The sequence below is a fragment of the Colletotrichum chrysophilum genome, assembly GCF_026319265.1.
Source record: "Colletotrichum chrysophilum strain AFK26 chromosome Unknown scaffold_158, whole genome shotgun sequence".
In the NCBI taxonomy this organism is placed as follows: Eukaryota; Fungi; Ascomycota; class Sordariomycetes; order Glomerellales; family Glomerellaceae; genus Colletotrichum; species Colletotrichum chrysophilum.
The window spans coordinates 29676-43675 of NW_026517445.1; the positions used below are offsets into that span (position 1 = coordinate 29676).

General features: G+C 53.8%; 2 protein-coding genes across 2 annotated transcripts; one reads left to right on the plus strand and one right to left on the minus strand.

The window, feature by feature from the left end:
- Positions 1-6301: 6301 nt before the first annotated feature.
- On the minus strand, positions 6302-8020 carry COL26b_011968 (uncharacterized protein; the record flags this gene model as incomplete). Its single annotated transcript, XM_053184621.1, has 4 exons — positions 6302-6653; positions 6738-7650; positions 7707-7834; positions 7893-8020. The coding sequence occupies 4 exons, from the start codon at positions 8018-8020 to the stop codon at positions 6302-6304; spliced, it is 1521 nt and encodes a 506-aa protein (XP_053031424.1).
- Positions 8021-12329: 4309 nt separating this feature from the next.
- On the plus strand, positions 12330-13607 carry COL26b_011969 (uncharacterized protein; the record flags this gene model as incomplete). The annotated part of the gene is made up of 1 exon (XM_053184622.1): positions 12330-13607. One exon carries the CDS (start codon positions 12330-12332, stop codon positions 13605-13607), a length of 1278 nt encoding a protein of 425 aa, XP_053031425.1.
- Positions 13608-14000: the final 393 nt, after the last annotated feature.

Below are 14000 nucleotides of genomic sequence, written 5' to 3' on the forward strand. Positions count from 1 at the left end.
AAACATGTGACATTCGCGTTGTCGGTGGGTGTATCGAAGGTGCGCAAGGAATCACCCCAAAGCTTGATAGCGTCGGATGACACAGATGCAACCTGATTGTTCTTTTGGAAAGCTATTAAAGAACGGCCCTCCGTTGAATTAGGGATCGTTGGCAACACAGATTGGAGTGCTGCATCGAATAACATGATCTCGCCCGTGGCTTTGCATGCAATTCGACTTTTGTCATTGGACAAAGCCAACCTCGGATAATATTCTTCTTTCAATTGAACTGCTGAGTCCTGCCACCCAGTCTCGATGTTGCGGGTTCTGATCGTGTTCGTGCTGCTCTGGTCATAGACGACCTGATTGCCATCTGAAGAGAATACTAGTTCCTTGGGAACTGATCCAATTTCTCTGGATGTGCTGGGACGTATTGATACGTCCCAAACTTTGATTTTGCCATCTTCTCCCCCGGAAGCGAGCCGCTGGCCATCAGGTGAAAACGACAGTGAGCGAAAGCCAAAAAGGGACACGTTCACCTTCCATACAGACGTAGCTGTAGCCACGTCCAATATGTTTATGTCATTCTCAAAAGCCACTGCAAGATGTTGACTTCCAGCTTTGGGCGAGAATGCTAGAAGCACTCCGCCTGAGCCTTCACGCGGGAATCTCTGCCTCAAAGAGCCTGTATAGATGTCCCAAACGACGACATCTCTTCTCTTGGCGTGGTTGAGATTCGCTGACGCCAGTAGACGGGAATCGGACGAGAAGGATACATCATGTACTCCTTCGGCCGGATCTCCAAATATTTGCGGTGAATGAGGTGCCTGAAGTTTCCACACATTGATAGTTTCGTTCTTGGCAAATGCTGCGACCAGCGAATTATCCGGAGAGAAAGCTAGTTTCGTTGCTGTTAAGGAGTTCGTTAGATGTCCTGGAAGCTTATGGATGATCTCGCCGCTCTCGGCATCCCAGATCACCAGCATCCCGTCCATATGATGGGATGCTACCTTGCAATTATCGAATGAAAACGCCACGGCAAGTATACACGGTCCAGATGGTTCTGGCATGCAGACGGATACGTTCGATCGGTCATCGAGAGTACGCAAATGAGTACCGCTTTCTGGATCCCAAATCTCAACACAATTGCTCTTAGGTGCAATTGCAAGTTGAGAAGGTTTCTTGCTGTCGCCGGAGAAGGAAAATGATAGTAAATATGGGAAGTTGCCCTCGAGTGTGTGCATCAGAATGCCTGTATCGGCCGCCCAGACTTTGACGACATCCTCATGGTCGATGGTTGACGAGGACGCAAGCCATTTCCCATCACTCGAGAAACTTAGTTCTTCCACCCGATAACCATTGGGAAGTGTCTGCAGACACGGGTTCCAAGCTGAGTCCAGGCCCAAGAGCCTGACGATCCAGTCGGGAATATCATGCCGAAAGTATTTCTTCACGATACTGTCTTGAGGACTGAAGACCAGAGATGAAGCGTAAAGTTGCAACGGATATTTCTCCATGACTTCTCTGTTGTAAAGAACGAATCGGTTGGCGTCTCCGATGAAGTCAGCAAGCGCCTTTGCGTCTTCGCTGAGGCCGGGCTCCTTACGACACATTAGCAGATGACTTTTATGGCGAGACAGAAGCAAAGAAAGTAACCTCAACTTACGATTATCGTTGCGAGTTTCTGAATCGCTTGGATTCCCTTTGAAACATTGCCAAGCAAAATGAAAGCCTCTATCCAATAGAGAAATTTGTTCTGAAGAAAACCAATAATTTGTCGTGTGATCTCCCGATCGCAAAGCATTGGGCTCTCTCCTAACTCAGATAGCATGGTATTCAATGGCCTCTTCTTCTTTGGGCGAATGATCCAAGCGTGAAAATGATCAACCCAGTGAACGCAGCTGTACTCCAAAAAGGCAAGTGGGTCGGACTCAGGTGGTCGGATATCTTCCACTTGTGAACCGGGGGCTTCCAAACCATAAATGTTGCGCTTCAGCGTCTCGCACTTGTACAACACGCTGAAAGCGTACTGAAACACAGAGCGGTGCCGATCTGCGACTCGAGAAAGTCCATCGAACTGTTCATTCTGCATGAAGTCCTCATCCTGTAGGAAATCCACTGCCGATTGGTGTACGAAACGGACTATTCCATCATGAAGAATCAGGAAGGACCCGCAATCTTCCAAGAGCTGTTCCACAAAGTTCATATTCGCAGATATGTGGCTTGGTAGCTCGGTTATGAACTGAAGCTCCCCTACAGCGATAGGTCGCTCCAAGACCGAAAGGATAGCTAAAACCTTTCTGCGCAGTGTGCCGTTCCTCGTTGTTGAAACATCATGTAACATTCGTTTGTACAGTGCGGTGAGGCTTTCGGGGAGATCGTCAAGAATCATCTCGACCTCATAGTTCTGGATATTCCCAAGTGTCTTGCAGACCAATGCCACCCATAGGAAGGTGTTATTTGCGTTCTTATGTAAGTGGCTTTCGACCTTGGATCGGGTTGAGTCGTCGTAATCCTTTTTGATTGCCAGGTCCTCCAAATTCTTTTTGATATACTTCTGAACGATACTCGAGATTCTGTCTTGTTGCTGTTCGAGGGAGATGAGACGTTCGGTCTCAGCGGTTTTCATTTCCAGTGCCTCTCTGATGTCTGGGAAATTACGGCTCGAGACAATCCATTTGGCGAAACCTTTGGATGACGCCTGTATGAAGCCCAGGAGCTTTCCACGGTCTGTCACACACTCATCGAGGGCATCTACGACCAGTATAACACCACCTAAACGTGGATCCTGAAGTGACGACAGAAGGATGTTCGACAAGGCATACCAGGTATTGCGATCCTCAAATAGCTGCTTTCCCGCGGGGTCGTAACCTTCGCGCACCTTTGAAAGAATCCATGAGTGTGTTCTTGCGAGTTGGTATATCAGGCCCCGTAGAACTGCCGTAGCATTATTAAGCCTCAAGTCAGTAGCTTGGCAGAAGAAATAGCCCAGACTCTCGGGATGACCTGCATCTAGAAGCTCTTTTTCTAGACTTTCAATAATGCCGCAGATTAGCATCGTTTTTCCTTTGCCTGGATCCCCTTTAATTCAAAGCCATGAGCCGTGCTGCGAGATCGTCTTCCAGTGTTGGAAAGTGGAGTGATCGAGAATCCATTGACAGGAGTCTTCGAGAAGACCACCTATATCTAGTAATATGCGCTTTCTGTCGTTCACAGGCTCGGTTAGGAAAAGTTTGTTGAGGCATTTTCGATTGACTTCACTCTCAGCGCGAGTCTCTTGCTTGTGCGTGTGCTGTAATATTGCGTCTTTCGTTTCGAGAAAGGTGGTTATGAGTTCCCCTACGATTAATTTGTTAGCCAGGCCGCGTTCTTTGAAGACAACACACATTTTCTACACAGTTAAAATTGCGCTTTCGCGTGATGTTCGATTGCCTATATCAATGAACTAGACTACTTACCGAGCTCAACAATCTTCTCCTTCTGGACGTGGGTAGGAACAACTATCGACAAAAGATCTTTCGCATATGCCGCAGCGGTTGCAGCAGCGTAATGCTGCCATATTTTGTTTTTGTGACTATCCGAATAGTCACATATACCGCGGATTACCAGGCAGGGAAAGTTTTGCATCAGCCCTGCAGCCTCCGTCTCAAAGCAGAGCACTCCGAGTTCCTTGCTGAGTTGATCTCTAGTCGCACTATCTCTCATGATCTGGTTTCCTGAAGCGATATTGCCGTAGTGTACGACCGGGGTAGTGTCTTTTCTGTTCTTCCGCTGCACCGTCTGTGAAATATCGCACCCATCGCAGTGAGAACCAGTCTCGACATGCTCATACTTTGCCTCAAATAAGAGGTCGTTTGGTTCGCCCTGGTGACTATACTTCTTTCTTATTGTTTCGTCTTGAATTTTGCCAACTGCCTCGCGCAACAGCTCAAGGAGAGTGCTGCCACCGCGTAGTTCACAGGATTGGATGCGGCTTAAAGCCGAAAGTAGTGCACCGGGGGCGCATTAAGCGACCCTGTTCGTTCAAACTCCCCATTTGGTCTCTTTTTACCCCGGTCATATTGGATGACACCTCCGCTAGTACCGGTGGGTTTGCTGACGACGATATCACCAAGTCGAATATCTTGACCCGAAAATGGTGCTCCGCCTCCGATCCCGACCAAAAGAGCAAAACGGATCGACTTGAAAGTCCGTAGCATGTCATTAGCTACCGTTGCGGCCGGGGTTGTTCCGATGTCTCCGCTTGGCAGGCAAGCGATGACCACTTTATGACTCTTCATCCGGCCTAAGGTGTAGCTGTTGTGGTCGTTCTTGTCTTGGTCGAATTGAATGGTTTCGTAAATCTCATCGAGCTTCAGTTCGGCGGCAGCCATCTCCAACGGGAGGGCACAAATCCATCCGACTGTGTATGCATTTTTGTCCTCGGCTTCGCTCGTCACGCCCTCGTTCGCAGATACTACCCTGCTGGTTGTGATGCCCATGCTGCATGGACTTTAAGTTAGCGAGGGTGCTTTCTGAAATGCCCTGGATTACAGAGGCTTAACATACTCAAGGGTCGGTTCTTTTCGAGTTTCTTCTCAGATGTCGAGATCAAGAGGATTCTCAGAGGGTAGATGCTTTGCCGAGCGCCAAATAGCTGTTCTCGCGAGAACAGCGAAAATGGAGGAGACTGCGTGTCTCAGAAAGGAAGGTCTCCAGGTGCTGGAGAAATGTGGTGTCTCCAAACACTGCTGCAAAACGATGAACTTTGGTAGAGATACCTAGAACGAGCAACGTTGCAAGCGACGACTCGAGAGTCGCAACGAGTACGAGATAGGATTGGTTTATGCTCTTCCAGCCGCCAACAGGCGCTACTGCACATGCGTACACTGCGACCATCCAATAAACGGCGACAACATGTCTGGTGTTTTCAGCTCAGCCTCCACCATGATGGGTCTTCCGGTGTGAATATTGAATGCCATCCATTTATTGATAACAATATCCAATTAGTCCAGGTGGTCATCACTTTGCGTGCTCCTGCCACGCCCGCCGAGCGAATCGCCATTGGACATTGCGTGGTCTGACGCTCACCGGAGCCTCATCCTTATGTCGCCGGACGAATCGCTGGGCATGGAATGCGTAGTCTGATACTCGCCGAAGTCGTGATCCCACATTGCCAAGCATCCCTGTTTGGTTAGCCGGCCGCTGCCGCCGTCTAGACTTGTCGATCATCCGTGCTTCCCTGCTTCTCAAGTTCAGCTCGAGCCCTATTTGGTTATTTCCTCACTCCATGGCAGCGCGGTCCTTTTGTAAGAAGCATCCCAGATTGGCATGATTGCGTGAGGTCGGGTATCTCGCGTTCCTGATATATGCCCAACCATTGGCATAATTGCATAGAATCAGCCTAGCTAAATCTGTGGGTGTTTGCTGGCCAAATTCCTATTCGTCAGAGTTATGCAACGATGCTTCGACAGGCGAGAATGCATGTACCAGGACCTGTCATGTCTATCAATGAAGGGTGAGTGGCATGCTTGAGGTTGACGGTGCGCATATTTCGCACAACCCATGAAGTGAGAACTTACTTCAACCCCAAAGAGCATCAGAGGCATGGTCTCTGTGTCGTTCTCACAGGAGCAATTAGCTGAGTGAGGCTTATTTACGTCAATAACTAACGTCGTTGCCTACGAGTGGTGATGTGCGGTACTTTCAACTTGGGCTGCCTAGGCACAAAAGAATGGGTTGGGCGCGCCCTATCGACAGGTGGGCGGGCCTGCCTCCGCATCTCATCTGAGGAATCATCATGATGCGAGTTGTTATTGGCCACGTCGTATACCCGCAGACTTTTCGTTGTATTCCCACTTCGATGTTGCACATTTGTGGCTGAGACGGTGAGAAATCTTCATGTTGGCGAGAAGGCGGTCTTCGCAAGTTGCTATTGGCTGCCCTGCGTGAATGATCATGCTGCTGTGAACGAGCAAAAACGATTTCAAGGCGGCCAACCAGACAGAATTTCAGAATTGTCTTTGAAACGACTGATAAGCAACGTGCATTACAGCATTTCCCAGGTCCGAGAAAAGTTTCGTTGTACTTGTAGGGAGCAAGTCTGAAGCGAACGTCCACCAACCATTTCGCCCTACGGAATCCATGTCATGTGATGATCATTGAACGAGCAGCGACCCAACTTTCAGAACATTGGAGCTGTTGGAGCTGTACGTCAACATAGCACCTTATCTCTGTAGAGTATTGATTAAATTCTCGTACTAATCAGTTTTCGATATCAATAAAGCCATGCTAATTAGCGGCTTTATCACACGCAGAACCGCAGCAGACCTAGCGCACTACCCTAAGTTCTCCACCTGAACGCAGGGTGCTTCCAATCCAGATCCTGGATCTCCTGCTCCGACATACCCGCCAGCTCCTCCTCGATGCTACGGTCCTCGCGGCGCTTGTTGTCCCACTTCATCCAGAACCACGCCGTGAAGGCGACGATGAAGATCATACTGGCCGCGGCCAAGTTGAGACCATTACCAATGTGGTAGTCCGGAGAGTCCCACGGCAGGTACGACCAGGTGGAGATGATGCCGCCGATGTTGCCACACATGACGTTCAAGCCGATGGCACTGCTTCGCGCTGTGTCGCTAAGGACGTTGGCGCTGATGTGGGCATTGGACATTGGGCCGAGAACCATGGCGGAACTATTTGATGATCAGTACTTGCAACATCAACAATCAGGGCGTAGAAAAGAATGTCACCTGGCAATCAAAAACGTCGCCGCGTACCGAATCTTCGCCACCTTCGACGCCAAAAACATAATATACCCCGTCATAACCATCGGCGCCGACAACCCAATCAGCACCTGCCGCCGATCCAGATACCAACTCAGCCCCGGGAACGCCAGCGTGAAGAACGCGCCCACAGCGTACGGCGGCACTGAGTACAGCTGCTTCTGGACGGTCGAGAAGGTCGGGTAGATGGTGCTCACGATCGTCGGCAGAAAGAAGGCCAGGCCCTGCACGGTGATGTTGTTGAAGAGGAAGATGAGCGAGATCTCGAGCGTTACGGGGTTAAGCATGCCGCGCAGCAGCTTCTTCTTGTCGATGCCATCGATGACCTCCGTGGTGCCCACGCGCTCTGACTTGACGCGCGCGATGCACAGGTCCTTTTCCTCCTGCGTCAGCCAGCGCGCGGTCTCGGGCCGGTCGGTGAGGGTGACGAAGGAGATGAGGGAGAGCGCGATGGTGACGATGCCCTCGATGGCGAAGATCATGCGCCAGCGGTGGAGAGTGCCGAAGTGGTCCAGCGTGAGAATCGCGGAGGCAAGCAGGCCGCCGAACGCGCCGGCCAGCGGGGCCATGACCATGTACAGCGACAGGCGGAAGGTGAGCTCGGCGCGCTGGTACCAGCGGGAGAGGTAGTAGGCGATGCCGGGCAGCATGCCGGCCTCGAAGATGCCGAGGAGAAAGCGGACGCCGCATATGGCGGCGCGGGACTCGCAGAAGGCGGTGGCGATGGAGACGATGCCGAAGGCGAGGGAGGTGGCGGGGAGGAACCAGCCGGGGCCGATCCACTTGCAGAGGACGGTGGCGGGGATCTCGAAGAGGATGTAGGAGATGTAGAAGGTGGAGAGGATGATGTTGTAGTCGTAGCCTTTGAGGTTGAGGTCCTTGTCGAGGCCGGCGATTCTGGCGTTTCCTTTCGGTTGTTGAGTTAGATGGATGACGGGGGAGGGGAGAGAGTTTGGGGCTTACCGATGTTGGCGCGGTCGATGAAGCAGAAGAGGTAGAGGAGGGCGACGGTGGGAATAGTGTAGAGGTCAAGCTTCCAGCGCAGCTTGCGTTCTGCGACGGGGTCGAATTCGATGAGGGGGTTGCCGTACCTGGTGGTGAGTCGTCAGCATCGCGTGTTTACTTGGGGGACCTAGGAGTGATGCTCACTTGTCGGTAGCAACCTGGCCCTTTCCGGCTGCGCTGGAGATGGTTCCATCGTGGAGGGGGACTTGGGTGATGCCGTCGGCGCCTTCCACGTGGGTGCCCTTGGGCGTTTCTTTCTCGGTAGAGGACATGATGAAGATGCTGTCTTGAAGATGGCTAAGGTGTTGTCGTCACAATATCTCAGTTGGGCGAACAGCCCGGCTCAATGATGAAAAGCCGAGGGCACGTTAGGATGCTCCGTGAAGCCGATTGAACGCTCTGGCGTAAATGCCGGAATTCGACAGCACGGCCAGAAGTAACCGAGGATAAAACGGAAGTCGCGATGTTGTCGAGTCAGGACGGAAGCTGCGACACCGTGTGTGCTCAAAAAGGAAGGGCACTTCCAGGTTGCTATCAAAACCCAAGCAACCTCTCGAACTCGACAACAAAGCCAGCGCCCTCTCTCCCTTTTGACTCACGATGGCAATACCCCATTTTAATACCTCCAGCAAGGACCCCCATCAACCCCCCAGGGCAGAGGTTACATCAATACCATCTCCGAATAAGTGCCGACCCCCAAGATCCCTACCCCTCACAAAACCCAGATAGAGCTCCACCCCGGGGACGCAAAAGGCTGCAGCTCTAAGCTGTTCCGCGCGCTCCAACTCGTCGCTTCCCGGGGACCCATGAGTGTGTGTGGGATTGGACATGGGATATTTCTGCGGGGTAAATCACATAGATTGCAGACGCGGACCGGGGGAGAGGGCAGGCCAGGCAGGCGTGGCAGCTGCCAGATTTGCTTTGCCTGCGGCATTAGATGCAGGTTTTCGCTCTGAAGGGTTGCAGTACTGAGGAATTTGTCACTATGCTACGTCGTTGGGTTTGCTGCTGCTGCGTTCGCTTCTCCTCCAATTGTGGTTCGCGGTGACATCGTCTGCGATGAGATGCAAGAGCGATGATCTCTTGTTTCTGATTCCGCGCGGGAGATCAGCGATGCCCAGACCTTTTTAAAAGCCTCATCTCTACAGCAGACAAGAAATCGTGAACGATTTCAATAATCAAAAGCTCCTTCTTTGAAGGCGAATTACTTGCCGAAGTCATCCACGTATCCGCCCGCGCCGCATTCCCCAGATTCCTCCCCGCAATCCTGGGGAAGAAGGGCACTAAGAAAAATATTGAAGGGCAAGTTCCCACATTGGCTCCACGTGCCCCGGGCACCGCCAGATGGCCCAATCAGGGAGGTTGGATTGCAATGGAAAGGTGTGTCCGTCGTGGAGTCCGCCAAGGAGGCCGTAGATGGGCCAGCTTGTCTTCGGCAGCTGGGATCGGCAACTGAGGTCTGCTGTGTGTGGTTGTTCTCGTTGCGAACGTGTCGCGTTGTGATGAACGGGATGTTGGTGAGTGACAGCGTCTCGCTAAACTTGCGGCTGGCCTGGCTAATTCGGGTGTCGTGCTAAACTCTGTTTTGCAGTAGTGAGGACGTCAGTTCCGAGATGTCGGAATTCTGTCTTGTACGCGGAAAAGGTCAGATGATCTATTCATGGCATTTTCTGTTGGTGATTGGTTTGTGTTAAGCGAGCGACGCGTGGATTTCGGGAACAGGCGTCGGCGCTTTTGCGCTTGGGAGGGCGCGGAGCGTGAAGCTAAAAATCTACGGCAGTGCATATCGGTTGATGAGAATGACTTTTTTTTGACTTTTGGAGTTGATGGGCTATTGTTGGGGCATGAATTGATCACATAATTGAGCTCAGCGTCTTGCAATGCAGGAAGCAGCAGCTTAGGCACTCGAGGCTGAGCTCGCTGTGGCTCAGCGGTGAAGAGTACGGGAGCCGAGTAGGCACTCGATCTTTCATCTCATCATCGGCCGTCTAGAGGCGGCGCAGTTATTCGGCTGTCAAAATCCCGGTGCAGCCTTAGAACGCGTCAACATCTTACAATCCGCAAGAATGTCATGATTACATGCTCAATTTCCGTGCAGCGGCGAGAGCGATGACAATTGACCAAAAGGATCGCAAAAAGATCCGGATCGTGAATGCTTCCGATCTCGTTGGCGGGCAGACCGGTGCCCCGGCCGGGAACCCACCTTCAACACCACGCACCCGACGCGACCCTACGGTTCGGAGCTGGAGCTTGTTCAGGTTGCTCTGCAGTTGGATCCCAAGGGATGAGGGTGTGAAACAGCACAGCATGCCTCGGTCGAGTCAGCCACATGGGCAATTGAGCGAGCTGCGTCTTTTGAGACAGGTCCATGTGGGATTGAGCGACAGGGACGTGCTTGGCGTCAAGTTGGAATTGGGGAATTGGGGTTCGGAGTTTGGGGGCCACGGGGATTGACCTCGGCCGAATGGGCCAGCATCCTGCGAGATGAAATCTGCCGCGGATAGTTCGGTGGTGATGGCCGGTTGATGTCAACGTCAAGATGCAGGATATCGCATGCAGCTGCCTGAACGGGGTAGCTCTGCAGTCTGCATAGTGAAAGGCAGGTTGATAATGGGAGCTCCGCTGCGATGCGACTGTGAGGGTTGGACGGATATTGAGGTCTTGTCTTTGTCAGCTGGCGGATTACCGGCACATGATGCGGCGGCGCTCAAAAACCAAGAAAAATGCAAAATGGGAACTGTTTTCTAGATATTCCCTCACCGATACCGTAGGAGGAACGTGATATCCGGCTTGAACAGTCCGGCGACACGAAGGAGCTGGCCCGGACGGCTTGGCGTCGCCGGACGTCGGTGGGAGATGGATGATCGGCACCGGATGTCCTTTCGTGGCACTCTCCTCGGTGCAACACACGTCAAAAGAAGCAACGCAGCGGTTGCGGGCATTGTGCGATTTAGGTCGGCAAGGTGAGTCAAAACATTCTCTTAAAATCCAAGACAGCCGAGCTTTCCAGCGATCTGGTTGCGAGGAAACGTCAAACCTAGCCGTTCGCATTCAACGCATCTGAAGGGAGAAAGAAGGATGAAAGGGGAAAACCACCACAGCCAAGACCAAAGTTCAACGGCCCAAACCTTGAGGCGTCGCGGGGCGTTGCGGCGTGGGAACGGCGCCCCGCGATGGTTGGAACGGGGGCGCCTCCTAACATCGGTGCCGAAGACGTTGGGGCCTTGGAAAAAAAAACCTCGAAAGAAAAAAATGATGATCTGGGTCGTGTCCGGACTGGCCGCCGTCTCAGACCCCCGAAGCGGGGACGCCCAAGCCGCAGAGCAGCTGGAGATCACGGAAGATCAGGGGGCGAGCTGAAGATTTGCGGCGGAGACGGGGTGGGAATGCCGTCAACGGCGGTGTTTGTCGTTGTTGGCAATGTGGTAGAAGCAGGGACAAGAGGTGACAATGGCACCTTAACCAAGCAACCAAGCTCCTCGTTCCAACAATGACCCCGGTCGTCAGCTCTTGGGTTGTCTCGGAGGACCCTGTTTTGTCGGGCTGAGTGACATTGATGAGTGTTGAATCCACCGAGGGATGACTTTGACAGGAGAGACACATGAAAAAAACATCCATGAAGACATGAGAAACATAAGAAACAAACATGGATAAACGTGGATAAGATGGGATAAACATGCATAAACACGGATAGCCAGCTGGCATGGTGCACAACTCGTGGCTTGTGCACCTCATTGTGTGGCTCCTGCGCCGGAACGCTCACAGTCCGGACGACAGCAGCGGCTTCTCATTGGCCAATACTCCACACAAGAGAAGCTCTAGTGATCCTTCGGCCTGGGCTGGCCTTGGCTTAGCGAACCTACAGCATTCACAAACGGATCCTTCAGAGGGTTTTGTCTGCTGAAAGACTGAAATCCCTACGAGCTGCCCCTCTGAGACCGCAAAACCGGAGACGGATCATCTGCACCCGTGCGCCAGATGACGTGAGACCGGACGGTACTTAGGCACCTCCTCTTCACCTGCTTGCTGGAAGAAACCCCGAACCCTGCCACCCCCCACCAACAACGCCTCCCTGCACCGCTCGCCCTGCCCTGCGCCGCCTGGCTGCCCCTCCCCTCAGAGTCTGCGCATCTTTTTGCGCCTGTCCAGAGGTGTGTGGTGTTTGTCTGTGTTTCGCTGGATTGCAGATGCCCATGCTTTCTGCCCTCCTCCTTAGCTCCAGGCCGAGAGCTAAACCAACCATGCCAACCTAAGGTAGCACAATGGAGAGGTCCCGGCCCGGGGGGCTGTGGCATCCTTGGCCGCGATCAAATGCCTAATCATCAGCGGCACCTCCGTCAGCAGACAGATTACCCTATCTATCTTACCTCCAACATCCTTCTTTCATGTCTGGCGCATTTCTCCTCCCACAGACTTGCGATCCTACACCACCACCACCGACGACGACTCTCGACAGACAACCGCCGACGACCATCCATTGACGCCCCTTAACACCAGCATCACCGTCGACGCGAACCGACCACCCAGACGAACTCAACGAAAGACACGAGGAAAGCGCTCTGCGCCCAGCGACCCGTCACGATGCTGCGCAAAAAGGAGGTCTACACGACCATCACCCCCATCCCGGGCTTCATCCCCCGCCAGCTCGCCATCGACATCCTCCACTCCCACTCCGAGGTCATCACCCTCAACCCCCTCGTCCTTGAACACAAGCCCATCAAGGCGCCCCGCGACGCCGCCGCCGACGAGTACTACTCCACCTGGTACGAGATCACCGAGCGCGTCCAGTTCATCCCGGGAATCGGCAAGATGGGCTCCGGCAAGATCTCCTTCAACGGCTGCTTCCACGACATGCCCTGGGGCCTGCAGACGCACACCTACGCCCCCATGAACATCGACATCCGCATCAAGTACCGCATCGACGGCAACCAGCCCGGCGTCGAGCCCCCGCACCAGCCCGAGATTGGCATGGCCGGCCTGGGTGTCCCCGTTGACGGCCTCTACCTGCGCGAAGATATCGAGATCCGCTGCAACGTCACCATGACCAGCTTCGTGCGCACCCAGCTCAAGGCCGCCAGCAAGGAGATGGTCTCCCGCATCATCAAAAAGGCAGAGCTCCTCGACGCCGGCGTGCTGCAGGCCATGATCGAGGACGGCAAGCTCAAGACGATCAACCCCGCCGACAGGACGAGCACCGGCATCAGCGGCGCCAGATCACCCACCTTCCCGCCCCAGCGCCCCAACGGGAGCCCCCGCCCCGAGTCCGTCTCCTCCCCGCGCTACCAGGTGCCCCGCCCCGTCTCCATGGCCAGCATGGGCCGCCCCGGCTCGCAGGGCAACTACGCGCCGCAGTACGCCCAACAACAACACCAACAACCCATGGAGCTCCCCAGCTCCCCGCAAAACCAGCAACACACCGCGCCGGGCCACACCTCCTTTATCGCCGAGCTGCCGGGGAACTTCTACCACCCGCCCGAGAACAAGACGCTCTACCCGCCGTCGCCGCAGCCGCAGGGTTCCGGCTCCCCGCCGCAGTACGACCGCAACTCCATGTCGCAGCAGAGCTCGCAGCTGTCCCCGGACCCGAACTCGTGGCGCTGGTCGCAGGGCCAGCCGAGCCCGAGCCAGCAGGGCAGCCGCCCGACGAGCATGAGCTCCGACGGCAGCGGAGGCTACGCTAGTCCCGGGCTGGATCACAAGGGCTTCTCGTCGGAGCTGGCGACGCACGCGGAGACGCAGGAGGAGCACCGCCGGGATCCGATCAAGGTGGCGGATGCGTCGCAGCACAGAGTGAAAGGCCCGACGGCGTATCAGGCGTATCAGTATAACCCTGCAGACTACGTGCAGGTGGGGAGGTGAAAGGACGCAAGGGGATGTAATTGTACGTTCTACGGGCACACGGTGTTCAGGGCTGGAATTGGCTACGGTTTGCTTTTTATGATACCGCTCTGTTTGGGGGATTTGGGTCCATATTGGGATATATCAGCGAGTCACGGGGATAGGAAAATGGCGTTGATGTTGATATCCAGTATTGCAATGAAAATTTCGGTAATGCTCATTCATCGTGAAGACCCGTCCGTTGATGCGACTGAGTACCGGGGGTAATGGCGGTGATGTCACGTTGCGGATATCGCCTCCCTGGGTCGGAAGTGGCATTCGTCATCTCACTGGAAGATCGGCAGTAAGCAGCCACTGCATAATCAACAACCAGCCACTGGTCATTGGAGCTGGAGGATTGCACTTTGGTTCGCT